The sequence below is a fragment of the Chelmon rostratus genome, chromosome 3, assembly GCF_017976325.1.
Source record: "Chelmon rostratus isolate fCheRos1 chromosome 3, fCheRos1.pri, whole genome shotgun sequence".
Taxonomy (NCBI): domain Eukaryota; kingdom Metazoa; phylum Chordata; class Actinopteri; order Chaetodontiformes; family Chaetodontidae; genus Chelmon; species Chelmon rostratus.
Window position 1 is genome coordinate 7,275,688 of NC_055660.1, and position 19,085 is coordinate 7,294,772.

General features: G+C 41.6%; 1 protein-coding gene across 1 annotated transcript in view; it reads right to left on the minus strand.

Annotated features, from left to right (window-relative positions):
* Positions 1 to 4,768: 4,768 nt before the first annotated feature.
* Positions 4,769 to 19,085, minus strand: part of LOC121604712 (collagen alpha-1(XI) chain-like) — a 38,135-nt gene continuing 23,818 nt past the window's right edge. The window contains exons 29-66 of the mRNA XM_041934289.1: positions 18,822 to 18,983; positions 18,641 to 18,694; positions 18,494 to 18,547; positions 18,362 to 18,406; positions 17,839 to 17,892; positions 17,652 to 17,696; positions 17,511 to 17,564; positions 15,959 to 16,012; positions 15,749 to 15,802; positions 15,537 to 15,644; positions 15,341 to 15,430; positions 15,180 to 15,233; positions 14,826 to 14,933; positions 14,483 to 14,590; positions 14,333 to 14,386; positions 14,178 to 14,231; positions 13,910 to 14,017; positions 13,744 to 13,797; positions 13,582 to 13,635; positions 13,435 to 13,488; positions 13,280 to 13,333; positions 13,006 to 13,113; positions 11,875 to 11,928; positions 11,300 to 11,353; positions 11,127 to 11,180; positions 10,851 to 10,904; positions 10,659 to 10,766; positions 10,515 to 10,568; positions 10,235 to 10,288; positions 10,043 to 10,150; positions 9,387 to 9,440; positions 9,237 to 9,272; positions 9,074 to 9,127; positions 8,612 to 8,936; positions 8,278 to 8,390; positions 8,043 to 8,111; positions 5,964 to 6,197; positions 4,769 to 5,883 (exon numbers count right to left, since the gene is read on the minus strand). Of these exons, the coding sequence (XP_041790223.1) occupies positions 5,737 to 5,883; positions 5,964 to 6,197; positions 8,043 to 8,111; positions 8,278 to 8,390; positions 8,612 to 8,936; positions 9,074 to 9,127; positions 9,237 to 9,272; positions 9,387 to 9,440; positions 10,043 to 10,150; positions 10,235 to 10,288; positions 10,515 to 10,568; positions 10,659 to 10,766; positions 10,851 to 10,904; positions 11,127 to 11,180; positions 11,300 to 11,353; positions 11,875 to 11,928; positions 13,006 to 13,113; positions 13,280 to 13,333; positions 13,435 to 13,488; positions 13,582 to 13,635; positions 13,744 to 13,797; positions 13,910 to 14,017; positions 14,178 to 14,231; positions 14,333 to 14,386; positions 14,483 to 14,590; positions 14,826 to 14,933; positions 15,180 to 15,233; positions 15,341 to 15,430; positions 15,537 to 15,644; positions 15,749 to 15,802; positions 15,959 to 16,012; positions 17,511 to 17,564; positions 17,652 to 17,696; positions 17,839 to 17,892; positions 18,362 to 18,406; positions 18,494 to 18,547; positions 18,641 to 18,694; positions 18,822 to 18,983 (3,156 nt within the window). The 3' untranslated portion in view covers positions 4,769 to 5,736. The remainder of the gene's footprint in view (positions 5,884 to 5,963; positions 6,198 to 8,042; positions 8,112 to 8,277; positions 8,391 to 8,611; positions 8,937 to 9,073; positions 9,128 to 9,236; positions 9,273 to 9,386; positions 9,441 to 10,042; positions 10,151 to 10,234; positions 10,289 to 10,514; positions 10,569 to 10,658; positions 10,767 to 10,850; positions 10,905 to 11,126; positions 11,181 to 11,299; positions 11,354 to 11,874; positions 11,929 to 13,005; positions 13,114 to 13,279; positions 13,334 to 13,434; positions 13,489 to 13,581; positions 13,636 to 13,743; positions 13,798 to 13,909; positions 14,018 to 14,177; positions 14,232 to 14,332; positions 14,387 to 14,482; positions 14,591 to 14,825; positions 14,934 to 15,179; positions 15,234 to 15,340; positions 15,431 to 15,536; positions 15,645 to 15,748; positions 15,803 to 15,958; positions 16,013 to 17,510; positions 17,565 to 17,651; positions 17,697 to 17,838; positions 17,893 to 18,361; positions 18,407 to 18,493; positions 18,548 to 18,640; positions 18,695 to 18,821; positions 18,984 to 19,085) is intronic.

Consider the following 19,085-nt stretch of genomic DNA (forward strand, 5'->3'; position numbering starts at 1 on the left):
CGGAGAGGTCGTGCTGCTGCTATTTAGCCTTGTTTTACTGCTACAGACATCAAACAGGAGTAATTTTCCGTTGCATACTTGTGAAGTTCAACATCAATGCATTTTTCAGAAAATTAGGGAAAATTATGAAGTATCAAGCTGATGAAACAATCATAAGAATTACTTATGAGCTGTTTAAGAGGGTCGGGGGTGTCGAAGACCCCCCAGAGAAGATTAGTGTTAATAGCTGACTGTGTGAGAGCGCTTCTCATGGTACTATGGTACAAGATGAGCATCCATTTACTGCAGTGCAACTACAAAAGAACACAGCTATTCTGTGGTTCACGGCTGAAGCGATTATGTGTCGACAATTTAACTAACCAACGCTAAATGTTTTATTGCCTTTGTTCTCATCAGCGGTTACATGCTCATGCTTTCTTGTCTCAGTAAAGAGCCCCCAGGATACACATGTATTATACATAAAACGGCCTTTAGCGAATACGATGAACTAACATGAATATTTCAATCAGCAGCACTTAGGGGTAACACAGTTGTCGGGGAAATGGAGGGGTACAATAGCAGCAACACGACAAATGAGGGGTGTGACACACCTTCAGGGTATTTATGGCCACAGACTCAAGTAGCTCTGTCTTTGCATTTGTAGGAACTTTCATCTGAAAGTTGCAAAGTTGCAAAATACATAACAGATAAAACAAGAAAGAACAAGACTGAAACCTAAAATAATGAATGAGCCAAAAGAAGGCACATCAAAAGTCACAATAAAAGATAAAGATGAAAGTGATATTTCTGAGTACAAAATGCAGTAAAATAAATTTCTAATAATAAAAGTGTTTTAGGAGTAAAGGAAGGCTCTGAAGATGCTGGCAAGAACTCCTCTGGCAGCAAATATTATATTTATCTAGTCCTTTTTATGCCGTTGATCCATCAAGCATTTCATTTCTTTGGACACAGTGTAGAAAGGCTCAGAGAGATCCATGGTGAAAGCGAATGTAATTTTCAACAAGATGTGTGTTATGGGAGATACGAATACGCTTCACATGCAAACAGATGCATGCTTTAAATGTGGGAATTGAAAGAGCCAAGAAAAAGTGCTACACTATTTGCCAAAGTGTGTATTACAACCCTAAACTTCACTTTTTCATGCTTTGAAGTCCAACACAAATAGAGTTAAAAATTAGATAAAAAGAGCGGACTTCATCTCATCATAGGACAAGTTTATAAAGTCTCCATCCACTTTATCTCTAGACATCTGATGTAAAGTTGGAAAACTGGCTTGTCTGACACACTCCATATTCTAACACAGAGATTAAAAGTTGCAGGTGTGGACACAGTGTCTTCTTACCTTACATGAACAGACAGTTAACAGCAGCTGCAGCACCCACAGGACTTCAGGTGGACCCATCACCACCTCCTTCAGGCCTCCCCAGTCTTGACCCAGGTTTGGCTAACCGCAGGCATAAAAAACAAAACACACACTGTGACCCCGCAGAGCACTTAGAAGAAGGTCCGACGTCTAGTTCAGGTACCTTTGGGAACTGTACACCTCCCTTAGTTAGCCTCGGGGCTGTGGACTACTGTTGTGGCCGAACGGGAGCGACTGAATCCCCTCCGGCTGTGGAAGAAGAACACAGTCCTAGTGTTGGCTGCATGCTGAGGAGAGCCACTCAGGCGCCAACTGCAGAGGACAACTGTCACAGAGAAGGTGAAAGAGGGGGTGTAGGGAAGGAGGAGTTGGAGAAAAGGATGATTATCTGTTACGTCAACACAGGCAGTGGGTTACACTTTAACTGGTGTGTGGGTGCACTTGTGAGTGACAGATTGCATGTGAGATAGCACTGTCGATCATTGGGGATATGAATTTTCTACCCGTTTTATGTTAATTCCATGTCTTGTATTAATGCAGAGCACTTGGTGCATGTGATTTATTTTTTTAAGCGCTTTGAGCTGCAATTCTTGTATGAAAGGTACTGTACAAATGAAGTATTATCAAAGTTGATGAAGTCCCATTGTAGAACCAGTTTCAGTTTGTTTAGAGTGCAGTGTTGCACCATATCGATATGGCTGAGTATTATTTCAACCTCTTTTAAGGTGAAACAACAACGACAACAAAAAATTGATCTGAACCTATAGTAACAAAAGATCAATGGTTTAAATCATTTTTCAATGTACTTTAATGCATAGACTATTGGCAAGAAATTGTGATGGGCAATTTCACTATTTTCTAACATTTTACACATCAAAGGTTCAGCAGGTTAACTGACAGTCAAAATTGGTTGCAGCCTTAAATTTTTTCATAGTACTGATGGAATATCTGAGTTTCGGAACCAATCCCAAATATTTTTTTTAATGCATTTGAGGAATATAAACAAATCTACAATACCCCATTTTATGCATTTAATGCCAGCTCTCAGTTCTTGAGAGTCACTACAAAACAGTCCCTACAATACCCTGCCCAAATGAAATACGACAAAGATAAATAAATTAAAAGAACAGGCAAGAGATTCTGAAGTATTTGTCAGCAATGATTAATTGATGTATAAGAGGGTGAAAACATGACTAAAAGGTATGTTCATGCAAGCCCCCCTTAGGCTGCACATTAATTAGACACTGCAAAATGAAACTACTTAAAGAACAAAACCACTTGTAATGGTCATGTTGTTACACAAATTAAAACGGTTTAATCTCTGTTAAGTGGACAGTTTAGACTCACCTACAGGCTCAGTTCTCTATTGCCTGGACTTAGGAGTTTTGCAAGTTTTAGCTGTAGCTTTAGCCTACATTATCAGCTGTATTTACATTTAACGTCATATTGTTTACAGTAGTATTATTTCATAATGATACGATTATTGGCATATTTTTAACAATCATGCAGGCTACTTTAAGATTTCAAATATAAGTAGGATTTACTAAACAGAACTAAACTAGAAAACTATTTAAACTACTAAACTATAAACTATTTTACATTATTTTGAATAAACTTCAAAATATAATCAAATAGCCAGTATGAGTGTTTCAATCAAAAGTTAAGCTAAGCTGTGCTTAAAGCTAACTGCTACTGCAAGCATCTTTCTTAGTTAGCTAGTTTAGCTATAAGCTAATCGTTGGCATAGGACATGTTAGCATGAAATTTTAACCTACTGTTGGAGCCTGGTTGAAGTCAGAGAATCGGGAACATTATTAATTTAACCTCTCAGGACCATAAATATCAGCACCGTGTTTTCCCGTCCAATTCTGGTAGAGATATTTCACTCCTGGCCGAATTTTGAGCCAGCAAACGGACTACAGGCATTGGAATCATTAGCCTCACCGTCAACTGTTAGTGGGTTAAAACAAATTAAGAGATAAAACTTCTCATTTTTACCTTTCTCCTGGCTGTCATGTTATCCATGTGGACACTGACATGTATCTTCAGTACACTGACTGAAAAGATATAAAATGTTAAACACTGCTGAACCAGTGTTAAGCTGACAAGGTCGCAACCCTGTTAACCACGATGTAACTGACTTTCATGTCACGCCATCAATATTTCATGGATGAAAATTAGCGGCTAAACACTCCTGGATGAGCGGATCTCATCTGTTTCACCTCATTAAAGTTTCAGCATCATTGGAAATGGCCCCGTTTCTGTTAGATGTACTGCAGATGTCAGGACAGAGAGCAGAGCAGGGAAAAGATTAAAGAAGAGAGACTGGAGAGAGATAAGGGTCAACAGAAAGTGATGGATGATGGAAGGCAGCCACAGAGAATATGGATGGTGTTTGCACAAAAGCCTTGCTAACAACAGAATACTAATGTTAACACATTGTACACACACACACACAACCATCTTAAATACAATTCACTTATAGTTGAAGTTAAGGGAACACCTGGCTTCCTGCCAAGCCAAAGTCAGCTTTCCATCCTCACAATTTAAACTGCCCAAATTCTGTTGGAGTTGGTTCAAAATGCAGTTTCTGGCCTTTTAACTGCAACTCAGAGCACAATTCATGCATTTTATTATACCTCCACTAGCTTCCAGCTGCTTTAAAAATATAATTTAAGATTTTACTCATCAATTACAAGGCATTAAATGGATTGGCGCCAACCTATTTTTCCTGACCTTGTCATATCACTCTACTTTGAGTGAAGCCCTTTTAAGAATTGACATGCATTATATATGGCCATCAAGCATCAAACACATTGCACGAGTAGTGGAAATAATGGACGAAATGCAGATCTAAGTCTAATCAATAGCCATAAAGGCTCTGTGAGGCTGTGCTTAAGTGCTTTGAACTAAATGCTAACAAGCTCACAGTGACAATGCCAACATACTGATGTTTAGTAACTGTAACGTCAACCATGTTCACCATCCTACTTTAGCATGTTAGCATGCTAACATTTGCTAGCACTAAATGGGAATTTCATTTGGGTTTATGGTTTTGGGTCATAAACCCGGCTCTTGGACAAATTAAAACTTAAACATCATGCTGCATGATGAAAAGTGTTCAGTTAGTACAATTCAGGGAAGTCATTAATCCACACCATGAACATCTGCACCATAGTCATTGACAATCTATGCTGCTGTTGTTGAGACATTTGACTAAAATACATCAACCTCATGTTGACACCAAAGAAAAAGGGGATCACTTAATTCAATATGCTTCATCCTGTGCAGATCATGAATGTTTATACCAAATTTCATGGCAAAGTGTCAACTGACTGACATCACCATTTTTAAAAATACCTTTTAATTGACTTTCATTATACTGTATGTAGTCACCAAGCACCCTGTGACCATAGTAATACAAGTGCAGTATGAATACAAGGAAAAACGGATCAAAGTGCAGACCTGATGAGGGAATTCCTGGTTGGAATGCAGCAAAGGTTCATCTTTCTGTTCTTCAAACCTTTTCTCTGTTGGCTTTGCTTCAAAAAAGGCATTCAATAACACTAAATCTCATCGAATTAACTTAAATGTACATTATGTACTTTTATTAAAATATGTTACTCAGTCACTTCCCCACACAACTATGCATAGAAAGACCTTGAGGCAATCAAATACCACAGTTTGCTTTGTTATGTTGAAAAAATATAGAACACAGCTTCACAATATTAAAAAAAATGCACTGCCCCCGTTCCCTTTTACAAAGAAATGTACTCCGCAGGGAGCTACATAATAGCACCGTGATGAATTACACTCCAATATACATCACATAACAGATAATTATAACAACAATATAACAACAACAAACAAAAAAACACAACAAATTGAGGTTTGATGATAACACAGAACAACATGGTGGTTGAACGTTGCTGAAAAATGGTGGTTTTGCATTTTTGAAGAGGATTCACTGATCGTGTTTGTGTACGATTATGTATAGATGGGAATAGAGTGCATAGATCAATAGATGCATGAACAGGCATGGATCAAACTGTGAGAGCACCACTTACTCCTTCAAAGGAGGAATGAAATGAGAAATGTCCGTAACTGAGGAAATGCTTGACAGTCAATGCATTTACTAACTTGAAAACATGATATCTGAGTCAGTTGTATGAGATGAATAAGATGATGTATGAATTCAGGAGTGTATGAGTGAATGCCTGTACAAAAGAATGGTTATTTGAAGGAACACTGTTGTAGGTAAATCAACTTATAAATATGTTAAGTCTCGAATGTAGTTTCCTCCCTGCATGTAAAAAGTGTCCATGGCTCTTTTTCCTATTAAATTACTCCTGGTGTAATCTCCCCCGGCTTGGTTAGCCGTTGTAGCAGACCGGGCCGACTTGGAAACCAAATTTCTGGTTCCCCTTCCCAAAATCTGGCACAGCCACGTCAAAGAGAGGGAGCGTGTTGGACAGCGGAGCGTCAAATTCCAACACTGTCCTCTCTTGTCCTGAGCGTGTCTGCAGCAAAGAAACACAATCAATCAGAAAACAAACGTGTGATTTATGTTCACATTCGAATGCATATCTGTGTCACTCACCTGACACCCGTCATACAGCGCACTGATGTAATGTGTGTTCTCATGTGTAAGCTCCTCGCCGTTGCTGCCTCTGAAGCGCAGTGCGTGTTCGTGGCTGTAGGTGGCGGCGTGCAGCCAAGCAGCAGAGTTGAGGCAGTGGTAGGTGAAGGTCTGCTTGGCTGTGGCGCTCAGCAGCTGCAGGAAGGTCAATTGGACCACGTGGACTGGAACACCATCCACCCCAGTGTAGGAAAACTGGAGGAGAACACCAAAATCACACACAAAAACGTGCGCGAAGTACACAGAAAGGTAGCTGTGAACATTGAAAATTGTGCAAATTCAACCCTATCATTAAACCAGGAAAACAGATTCAGAAATGGAAAACACCGGATTATCTCTAAAAGTGTCATTACAGTAATCAGCCAACATTTCGACTCTACCAGGTCTTAATCAAGATAACATGGTTAAAATTAGAGCCCAAAATTCATCACGTAATCCCAACATCATGGTAACCAATGAAAAACATTCAATTCAGATAAACACCTGGGGTGCACTGGTCTAGGCGTGTATGGATTTATGATGCTGTGACTTTGACCCAATGTTATCACAATTTATCCTGAGGCAAACTGTCACAACAGTATTCTCAGTTGTGTTTATTTGTGCCCATTCTGTCTCTTTGTCCCTTTCAGCCACATTCAGGCTGCTGTATCTCTATTAAACTTTACTGCCATCCTCCACCTGTCCACCAGATGTCCTTGACCTTTCCCCATTAATCCTGGTCACCTTTCTCCCCAATGAAATGTCAGATTTTCGGTGTTGCTTCATGCCCTCTAGCCATCTGAACCCTTTGCAGTCCTGTTAATCTGTGGATTGCTTCTGTTCAGACTCGCTACCCATGTCTGTAAGCTTATGTACCATCCTTTTACCAATAAGTCACTGAATAGTTCTCGCCTGCCCGGTTGTCTGTATTTGTGTCCTTTTCCTTGCTGCCTCATACACACTCGCTTGACAGGAACATGACTGTTTGTCCCGAAATGTCAACCTGTTGGTGTCACTAGAGTTACAAAGTTGTCACAAAGTTGATATATCACCAAAATCAGTGAACATTAATCATCACTGTTCCTCTATGTTGATGCAGTTTCTTTATGAGGGCTGGTTTTTCAAGATCACAATCGTGACTAAAACTTATATACCTCAGAACAGACCAGCACCTGTCTTCCTCCAGGTCACCTAAGTCCCTTTACTGGAGCAACATATTTCTGATCTACGTACTCCTGGCCTGGAGTCGTCTTCAAACAGAACTCCAGAGCTCATTAAGTGTATTTTGTGTGCTCCTCAGTAGTGGTCTAAGCTCTAGGAGAGATAAGGACTGCAGAATGCAGAGTCTCCACTCTGTAACATGTTGCCTGTTCTGGTGGGAACTGACAGCCCTTTATTGTGTCTTACTGGCCATAATAAGTAGCAGCTTTTATTTTGGTAGTTTGTGTCCCTCACCTATCAAGCACTGTAACTCTTCTTTCTCTTTTGTAGTGCAGCGACAAGGACAAGAACCCTCATTGGATATCTTCGAGCAGCCAATTTTGTTCCTCAGAATACCTGACCTAGCTGGATGCACAACCACCGAGGGTCAACCTCTGCTGTGGTGATCAATGCACCCCTTTTCATTAATCACTTCAGTCAGCAAGGTTGTCTGTTCTAGAACAGGGCAAAGTATGACTTTTGCCAAATGGAAGTCAGAAGCACAGTTCCTTATGGTCTGTTTATCACTGATATAATCTGAATTCTTCCAACTCTCTAACTTCAGTTAATTTTATGGTTTGTTCTTCATCATAAAAACTGAGCACTGTTGTAAGACACTTTGAAAAACAGTGCCTGCCAAGTGTTCTAAATGTTGCTTTGAAAACTTACTATTAAAATGCTGAGTGTCTTTTTATAGCTGACAAACGCTGCTAATTAGCATTCAACCCAATATGTTTCACATTTGCAGCAGTGTTTATACTTAGATTAAACAATTTCACATTTAAAGTCCCTTTCTACGAAGTGTTGCATGAAAACACACATTGGCGCACATTGATAGCATGCATAATCATCACACTATACCTGTTTTCCTTTCCTGAATTTGCTGTACCAGGTGCCAGGCTTTTCCCCCTTCCAGGCTGCTAGCTTCACCTGATGGCAAAAAAACCCCCCCAAAATAATATTTAATCTCTTTCTGAGAAGTCATTAAGCTTTTGGCAAAGGCTGTTTGCTCTGAACAATTTATCAAATGCTCAAAAAAAGGGTAAGAGTGTATGTGTGTGTGTGTGTGTGTGTGTGTTTCTGCATGAAAACTAACCGACTGGAACTTCTTGTCAGGGTACAGACATGTCTCTCCTTGTGCAGTGAAGTTACAAAACACCTTGAAGGAGTCTCTATGGCAACCCTGGTTGGGATCTATCCAGTATTCACCTGGAGAGAGACAGAAAAAGGGAGAGGAGTATAGAGGGGTCAAAAAAACATGAGGTTCATATCACTGTCAACAACAAAAACACCAAACAGAGAAACATCACAAAGGCACAGATGATATTAAGCAGAGAAGCAGACACACAGAAAACAGATAAAATGAGTCTCGGCGTGCAGACAGGCAGCTGTGATAAACAAATGACCTGAGACGCAAACTGATAAAGTACCATCGGGGAGCTCTGGGTGGAGGAGCCAGAGCTCCTTGCAGGTGCGGGCGGGGCTGTGGTACGTCCCTTGTGGGTTACGCAGACCCTCCACCTCCACTTTCATAGACGACAGAGACGCAAACACTTCCTCCATGCCTTGGCCTTCCTTCTCCTTCATCCAACCGTCCTGCTCCGCCTGGTCCCTCTGCATCCATTCCTCCTCTCCTCCATCGACCGCCTCCCCTTCCTCCTCCTCCTCTTCAATTGCAGCACCATCCACCAAAGTGTGGGTTCTCCTTCTCCGTCCTCGCTCTGGCAGAGGGGACATCCCAGCTGCTGGTAGTCCCTGAGGAGAGCAGAGGAGAGGTGAGAAGTGGATAGTGAGGATCACAGGAAACATACGCAAAGTCTTTACTGTTAATTGTAAGTTACTGAGAGTTGTATGGATGTTGGATGTACTAAATCTCAGTAAGCAGAACTCACTGGTGGTCCTGGAGGTCCTGCAGGCCCAATGTCTCCTCTGGGACCGATTGGACCCTAATACACAGAGTGCAAAGGGATCAATTTAGAGTGGTAGAGGGGTATGAGGCCCCAACATCATATTACTGACGATTTAATCTAATATAACAATGAGCACCACAGTTACCTGGTTTCCTTTAGAGCCCTTTGGACCAATAGCACCCTATGAGAGAGGTAAAGAGTTAAAGGTAAGATGAGCAGTGTACCAGTGATCCCAAAAGAAATGACAATAATATATATTTACACATGTACTGTCAATATTATCTTGAGTACTCACCGACAGACCTGTGGGGCCAGGGGGGCCGTTGGGACCTGCTGGACCGATTGGACCCTGATATATAAAGTGAAAGAAACAAAACTGAAGTAAGTGGGCCTGCTGGAGGCACCTAATACAAAATACATTGTTGTTTTTTAAATCTTTTCACAGGATGTGATGGCAATTATAAAAATATACAATACGGCTTTATTCTTTAAGTATGGATTAAGCTGCTGGGGGTTCGCATGAAGAGCTCTACTAGGAGCCTCTACTGACCCCCGTTCTCCTTGTTACTCCTAGTATTGTCCACTCCGTACATTGTGCTTTTTGTGAATCAGAGTTAACTTTTTCAACAGTATCTGAAGCCTTTAACGGTTCACCATGTGAGAATTGGCCACCTGTCCTTGTCATACTCCAAACAACAACATTAATAATAATGATAATAATACGTTTATTCATATAGCTCCTTTAAAGAATTTATGTCATAGAGTGCTTCACAAAAGAAAAGAAAAAAAAGTAAGAGACAGAGCAATAGACATTAAAAGCAGACAACCAGCTAAAAACAAGAGGCATACTGAACCATAAGTATAAAACCACTGTATGTATCCAACTGAATTTTGCATATAGCTACAAAGACATAACGGTGCAAATGGCTGGTAATTCAGGCTTGTGTGTACCTCATCTCCTTTTGGACCTGGTAGTCCCTGGTTTCCTGGCAGCCCCCTGTCTCCCTTCTCTCCAATGTCTCCTGGTGGCCCTATCAGACCTATGAGACCGCCGTGACCCTGCAGAGATGTCAGAAATTAGTTCAAGGTCAAGGTCAAGTCAAGGTCAGAGTCAGTGTTTATGTGTGAACAGTATGCACACACCTTGTCTCCCTTCTTTCCATGGTCCCCCTTTAGCCCTGGTAATCCCGGTGGACCCTGAGAAGATGGGTTATGATGAGGTCAAACGCAACTTACCGTGTGATGAATGGATAAAAAAACAAATTAATTTACCACTCTGACCCCTACACCTCCCCTACTTTAACAGCTAAGGATGTGAAATGTGAGTGTTTTGATCATAGTGTCCATAAACTGTCAATAAAATCTCCATTAATGTCATTTGAAAAAGTAGTTTTTATGCTCTTGATTTGATGAGTCATCTTACCATGGGACCTGGGGGCCCTGCCTGGCCAGGTGGTCCATTTAAACCCTGCTCACCCTGAGAGAAAGACAGACAGACAGAAATAACTGAACCTGCATCTTTTTTATGCTCCACTTCCACTGCTTCACTTTTCGCTTTCAGACTTACCGCAGGGCCGGGGATCCCTCTTAAACCTTGAGGACCAGACTTCCCAGGGTGTCCCTGAGCACCGACGGGCCCTGTCTTGCCTATGGGTCCCTCCAAACCGGGAGCACCCTGAAATGGACAAAGACCAGGGTGACCTTTAGAAGCTGTGAGTGTTGAGATGTTGTTATTCAAAGAATTGTTTCTAACTCTCACCTTGGCTCCCTTCAGGCCTGCCTTTCCTTCCTTCCCTGGTTTTCCCAGGTGGCCCTGAAGAACAGCATTTTAAAACATTTTAACCTGAATCTGTCAGACAGATGCACTGATGCACAAACACACACACTGTGAGAATGCATTAACAAAAATACCCTCAACCTCATCCTATCAGGGAGGAGGGTTTAATGTTTTACTTAATCAAACAGGAGACAGAAAATGAGGCTCGTGAGTGCATCAGAGGGGCATGCAGGCACATGAACACAAAAACACACAAACCCTTCGGCCAGGGGATCCAGATGGTCCAGGTTCTCCTGCTGCTCCTGGTGGTCCCTGACAGATATAAAGACACTATTATATGGGCGGTCACTGCATGGCAAGATGACAGCATATTTCATGGTTATGAACTGTCATGCATGTCATGATGTGTGATGTAAAAAGGAGGAGCTCACAGATTTCCCAGGGTCTCCTGTGTCTCCTTTAGCCCCAGGCAGGCCGTCCACACCCTGATGACGAAACAAAAATAGTGGGCAGAGGAAAAAACTACACTTCTTTTGCTCCAGAAAATGAGTTGAAGATGTCTTTATGAAACACGAATTTATAGTGATGTGCTCATGCTGATACAGTTATGAGACATATTATAGGAGAGTAATAAAACAGAGTGGAGTTCCACAAATTCAAAAAGAAAAAAATTAAAAAGCTCCAAGTTATAACAATGAAACAGCCTGTCATGAAGAGGTACTCTGTCTTTTCTGGCATGAATTTTCCATAAATCTTAAAAATCACATCTTTCAATTGTCAACTCAATTCTTTACCTTCAGACAACCAAAATAACACAGGAATTTTAAACTTCAATTCTTTTTAAAGTAGCTGTACATGGGGAACCTCAATTTCCAGAGGTAAAGGTACCATTTCTTACATGAGTACGTGTGAAACTTTTTTCTTTATTCCAGGAAGATCTTTTTTGTTAGCCTGGTGTTTCCATAACTGGCAAAATAATTTGAACTAAAGATGAACAGGCACTCACATTGGGTCCAGCCTCTCCCTGCTGTCCGAGGTCCCCAGTTAGACCTATAGGACCCTGAGGAGAGAGAGAAAGACAGAGAGCTTGAGCTAGTATGGCATTATAATGTACCGTGCAGCATGGAATCAGGTACTGCCCTGCAAAAGGCAGGCAGCTGTAACCATAGAAGCAGCGAAGTTGAGACCAACTGTGTGACAGATAAAAAGGTTGAACTGCCTTCCTTTATGTCTTTTTTAGGCTGATTACTTTACTTAAAAACTCATTGCCACAGAGCCCTCATAATACCGAGAAAAGCCTTAGATAATGCTCAAGGAAGTTGCAGTATCTGTGAACAAAATCTGTTTTTTTCAGCTTTCTTGTCCACTTGTGCAGCTTTGATGTAGAAAAATAAACTTCATATGGATTATTTAGAGTCCATAAATTATAGTCAGTCTTTGTTTTTCTCTGTGTCTGTCTGACCATGGACGATTGGATGCACTATAGTTATATTAGAATCAATACAGACGAGCAATATGCAATTTAATGTTTAAATTTGTAATTCAAAGGTAATCTAACCATCAAATTGTATGGATTTCACTATTCCAAAACTGAGATGGCAGTAAGTGAGAGCTGCTAAGATGGCAAATGTTAGCAGGAGTTTAACTGGGTTATTTTCCCCATCACTGGTGGATTAAGCTACAGCCAAAAGTAGTTAGTTAACCCAAACTGAATTACCAAGTCGGTTTGTAAGATGAATATTTTTCTCTTACAGATAACAGCCAGGAAAGAATCTATTTGATTTAGTTTTAGCTTTAGCTGAGGCTAGCAGAGGCTATCTCAACAGCTAGGTATAGGTCTCTTTCTTCAGCTGTTTAGCTGATTATGTCTCTGTGGTAGAGAGTGCAGAAAGTGCATCAGCAGCTTCCAGAGTTCATACATTTCCATGGCTCTTAACTCAATTTTAACTAAATATGTAGTCACTGTACTTTCTAGGGCAGTGCACAGTTAAGTATGTTATAGTAAGGAAAACTGTATTACACTGCAGTGTGCAGTATAATGTAGGTTAAAAGTGTTTTACAGTGCTCTGTGTCTTGTATCGTGCAGTATAAAACAGTACAGTATTGAAGAGTGGTTTTTGAAATGACTGTTTCTCACAGCGTTGCCCTTGGCTCCGTCATCTCCTGGGGGGCCCCTGGCTCCTGGAGGACCGGCTGCTCCTGGAGGGCCCGTATCTCCCTTCTCCCCCTGGTCTCCTTTTTCGCCCTGTGGTAAAAAAAAAAAAAGCAGAGAGAGCGATTAAGAGGGCTGTGGAGGAGGAGGAGAGCAAGAGAAGCTTAAAAAACTGAAGGCAGTGGGAGCAAGTTTAAAGAAGCCTTTGATCAAAACATGCATCCCCCTCCAACCTGCAAAATAAAGCAGACAAACTCACTATCTTTCCTGGAAAACCAACTGGACCAGGGTCACCTGCCTCACCATCTTCCCCCTTAGAGAGACAGAGGGAGGAAATGTCAGAAATCCAGAAAGAGACGACTTGTTTGTTTAAAACATTATGAATGCAAAACGTGTTACTGTCAGTTACTTTACCTTCTCTCCAACAACACCTGGCTGCCCTATCATCCCAGGTCGACCAGGTGGACCCTGCAAAACACAGAGGACATCACAGTATTTCTTCAGAATTCAAAACAAGTGCTCGACTAAACGAGGACGCATAAATATTACTGTGAGACTTACCTGTCCCCCAACAGGTCCTTGAGAACCAGTGGGACCTTGTTGACCAGGAGGACCCTAAAACCAGGTGTATAATGTGGGAGACATAGCATCAGTTTAGAAATTTGCATAAATGAAAGAAAAATGTCAACAAGACACAGATCTTTAAAGAGGATATAAGCTTACCATTAGTCCCACATGTCCACTCTCACCCTTCTCTCCTGGCAGGCCGGGCATGCCCTTGAAAAAAACACAGAGGATTAGAGGATTAAAGCGAAGAGCTCCAAGTTCACTATCTATTCAGAAGACATCGCTTCAATGATCTGCGCCCTGACTGCTGTACAAATCTCACCTGTAATCCTATTGGTCCTTTAGAGCCCTTGAAGCCACGGAGTCCCTCGTCTCCTTTAGGACCATACATGCCCTGCTGGCCCCGGGGACCCACCAGTCCATCTACACCCTGGAGCACACAGGAGAGTGAGGAATGAGTGTGTTTATGACTTAAAAATGTAATTTGTGGGACTTTTGGGGGCATAGACTTCTCATCATATTTGTGCTACAGTGTGATTTGATGGGACTGAGCAAAGATAAAGAGAATACAAACAGGAAAACAGACTCACAGGAAGTCCTGGCTGACCAACTAGCCCTTGAGTGCCAGTGGGGCCTGGGGGACCCTGTGGTGAGAGAGAGAGAGAGAGACACTCAGACGTAATCAGATCTACTCTGGTTATAGAGTATGGTTCATATTGATGTAGTTCTCCAGCTCCAGACTCACTGCTTCCCCTTTGTCTCCTTTGCTGCCTTTCTGCCCAGGTGCTCCCTGCTCTCCCTGTGGACACACACACACACACAAAGAAAACACAATTTACAGCCACAGCACAAACACATACACTTTCTCCCTGACTCACAGACACACACGGTTTACCTTATCCCCATCATCTCCTGGAGGTCCTGCAGAGCCTGTAGCCCCAGGCATCCCGACAGGTCCCTGATCTCCATCCTGACCTGCTGGTCCAAACGGACCCTTCTCTCCCTGAAATGCAAAGACATTCAACATGTTATTCTGCATTACAGCTAAATACACAAACACTGACATTTAAAAACTGATCCATGATATTTGTGGTTTTCTTTTGATCAGTACGGATTCTGAATTTTTACGTCATGTGTCAAAAGCATTAAAAAGCGTCAATGCAGTGAATGAAGTCTAAAGGGAAGACATAATGAAAGAGCCAGTGAATAGGAAATTAAAAAAAGTTAGATGCAATTACAGGCTCGCCCTTCTCTCCCATTGGTCCAGGTCCTCCGATTGGTCCACCACGGCCAGGCTGTCCAATGGCCCCTGCTGGTCCTGGAGGGCCCCTCTCACCTGTCGGCCCCTACAGACAGGACATGTTGGTCCTTTAACGTCTTGATAATTAAAAGTACTGAGACAATGGATGTATAAAAACTGCTGAAGTCAATTTGATATTGTTTTAAATTATAACACATCACAAAACAGTTTTAAAAAAGTCAATCTTTCATGTGAATTTAAACGGTGGAAATTAGTTGATCATGGTCTCACTGGACAGATTCAGAGGGCATCCTGAACACGAACTGTAGTAACAAAAGAGATGTGAACTCACTATGGCTCCTGGGGATCCAGTAGGCCCTGATCCTCCTTTTAGACCAGGAGGTCCCTGGAAAGATTACACATTATTTGTACTACGTAGCTTATATCAGCTTGAAGATTAATGAATCAAGTAATTTGCAGGGAATGTGGTGTATGCATATTAAGGTGTGTTACCATGATTCCAGGGGCCCCTCTGCTCCCTCTGAACCCTTTCAGTCCTGCAGGACCATTCTTCCCAGATGTCCCAGGTAAACCTGGATCGCCCTGAGAACCAAATAAACAAAAACTAAAAACATTGTACAATTTAAACACAAATGACGACTCTATGATGATGATCACTGTTTGTGAACAAGCGACTGTATGGACCCACCTTTCCACCTTCCTTCCCAGCAGCCCCAGGTAAACCATGCTCTCCGGGTACACCTGGTGCCCCTGGGTGACCGCGGTCCCCTGTTGGACCAGGTTCACCTGATTTGCCCTGAAACACCCACAAGTGATTGGGTCAGTTACAGCAATTCAGACATGAAGCACAAGGCAGGATAAATATTACATAACAGAACTGATTCACATTATTGAGCTCACCTGTGGCCCGACAACACCTATGGGCCCTGGAGGTCCTGTCTTCCCTTGGAATCCCTGCAGTCACAAAAGAAGAGGGTGAGAAAACAAATTCTGGTGTGTGTGTGTATGTGTGTGTGTAAGAGTCTGTGTGTGTGTGTGTGTGTTGAAGACCATTTCTCAAAGAAAACGTGTAGGAACTGATCACCTGTTATGAAATTTGACCTCACTCACCGGCTCTCCTCTTTGACCTGGGTGACCTGGAAGTCCATCTTTCCCAGCAGGACCCTACAGACACACGTGCATGCATATAGAACCACACACACACACACACACACGCCAAGACCACAGTGTGATATTAATGGGATAAAAACTGACCCAAAGTCCATGTAATGCCTGTAAAGTTAAAGATGAAGTTAAAAATAGTCTGAATATGTAGGAGTACCATCATTACATTTCACCCTGCTAGCATTTGATTCACTGAGCTGTCAAATATTCAAATATGAATGCAGGAACGGTCCCCTGCAGGCCACTGTAGATGATTCATAGCAGCATGTGAGTCTCAGTCAGAATACATTTTTATCAGAAAATGACAAAGTACGACACCTGAAACATTATGAAATATTAGCACCACAACAAAATATCACTGCCACCAACATAAAATAAATGGAACTACTGTCTCGTGGTCGTATGCCTCTACCAACCAGTCAAGATGCAGTTTACATTTATATCTGTCCAGATATTATCTCATTTAATATATGTAGTGAAGACTATGAAGGGATTTAATAAAAGGTATGAAGCGTAATTCTGATTTACTGATTGAAAGCTTCATCACATGGCACAACAACAATCACCTGAAGCTCATTATCAGCAGAAACAATGAGCGTGTGGTGGATTACAATGCTTCAAATATGCAATCTATAAAATCACCACAGTTTCAAGGTGGATGCCCAAGATTAGTGCCACCAATTCATTATCTGAACAAATGCGAAATATGGTCATAATCTCTCCTTCTGTTCCTGAGTTCTAGTGTTGAATAATGGCCAGGAAAGTGTTTTTGCGCAACATTATGATGTCACAGTGAAGTTGACCTTTGACCTTTTGGATATAAAATGTCATCACTTCATTCTATGAGACATTTGTGTTTCTTAAGTATGAATTCTTGAGTTATGATCAAAAATGTGTTTTGTGTGATTGCAGTGACCTTTGACCATCAGGAGTTCAAGAGGATGTTTGTGCCAAATGTAAAGAAATTCCCTCCAGGTGATCCTGAGATAACATTTTGATGAGAATGGAACAGATGGAATATTGCTGTTTGATTTTTTTTCTCTGTGCATAACATTGAGATTTTAGGTTGACCTAGACTTCGTTTGTTTTTGTTTTTTTTCTATATTAACTAAAAAGAAAAAGAATATATATTTTTTAAAAACTCTAAAAGTGATCTGAAAAAAAGAGCAATGGAAGATGGATGAACTGGTGAAAAGGGCACAGTCCTCTTCTGTACAATGCAGCAGAGTTTTTACGAGTGGGAAAGAAGTATACTTCTTCACCTGAGAAATTATCTTTAGCTGTATAACAACAGTGTTTATTTGCAAGCGTGATATGCAAATGTTGTATTTTTAATTTAATTGGTCCAAAAATTTAAGATTGGGTGGAGGAAAGTAAATCTTTATCCTGATACACACAATTACAAATAAATGTTATGACTAATGAATCAATTCTAATGTGTGTGTGTGTGTGTGTGTGTGTGTGTGTATGAGTGAAAGTGTGTTTTGTCACAACTCACGCTTGATCCTTTTGGTCCTGGCTCTCCATTCCTTCCTTGCGGCCCTTGAGGTCCCTAAATAAAATGTAACCATCCAATAAAACAGGCGATGAGTTAACTAGTTAACCAATCAATAACTGGTATCAACAATATTTTTCTTACCCTCTCTCCAGGAGATCCTGGGGGCCCATCATGTCCTGAAGCACCCTATGAAAATGTAAGAGGGAGGAGGAACATAGAGGGGCTGATGGATAGAAACTGGTGAAGCGTAGCAAAAAGTGGAGATGAATTCACCCATTAACAATGACTGACGGGGTGTTACTATTGGCTGAGAGCAGAGTCAGCTGACCTTTTCTCCTGATTTCCCTGTAGGCCCTTTTGCCCCTCTGGCACCTCGAGCACCCTGTCGTAGAAGAAACACGAGTGAGAGCAAACCCACGGCCGCCATGAGCTGTAACTGACCTGAGACAGGAGGTGTCCAGTTGAGCAGGAAGTGACTCACTATACAGTGAACTTTCAGAGACTTAGTACGTTACTGGTTCAGCGAACACAGAGATGACGCAGAGATCTGCAACACTGTGATTTTAAGGTAACATAACAATGATGAATGCTAATATCAACAATATATCTTAGGCAAACTGTGAAAAGTATTGAAAATTATTCATTGTTCAAATTGTTTAAACCTGCAATCCCTGATTTTTTTGGGCGTTTTTCGAGGGAAATGGAAACAAGTTTAAACCCAACACTGACATACGGTATTATTACTTTTAAGCTAGTTCCAAACATGTCTATTTGGAGTCCTCTGTCATGTTTCAAATGTTTATGAGTTGTTAGTTCCACCAAAGAGATAGTTAGAAGGACACAGCACTCACATTTGGACCCCTCTGGCCTGCACCTCCTGGTTGCCCTGGAGGACCCTGGGTAAAACCACAAAAGACAGGACATTAATAGAAAAGTCTGACTTCTTGACATAAAATCATCATTATTTTAAACCCTCTACTCACTTTCTTGCCTTTCTCTCCTCCAGTTCCCAGTGCACCAGGAAATCCATCAGAACCCTGGGGATGAGGGAAGGAACATGCATTCACTTTGTATGAATTATCTCTACTATATCTGTTGACATTAATCATTGATTATTTTATTTATTTCACCTTTGGACCCTGTCGTCCTGGATATCCTGGCAGCCCAGGAACTCCCAGTTTTCCCTAAAAAAGAGAGACAGCGTCACTTTTAGCTCATTGTGAAGTTTATATTGCACTTTCATTTAACAATTTTACTGATATTTTCTGATCAATCCTGATTAGCATTCTACTTGATAACTTAGCTATGTACCTTCTCTCCAGAAGTACCAGCAGGGCCAGCTTCTCCTTGAGGACCCATCTGGCCTTTGGGCCCCTCAGGGCCATCTTCTCCTCGGCCACCTGGAGCTCCGTTGTCTCCAATGTCCCCCTTCGCTCCCATCTCCCCTTTAGCTCCTGGGAAACCGTCCTCTCCCTGCAGACAGGATGAATTTGAGGAGAGGGAAAATCCAGTTTAACAGATAACATAAAGCACAGATGCTGTTGAAAACAGGCATGCATACTGTAGTTGATCTGT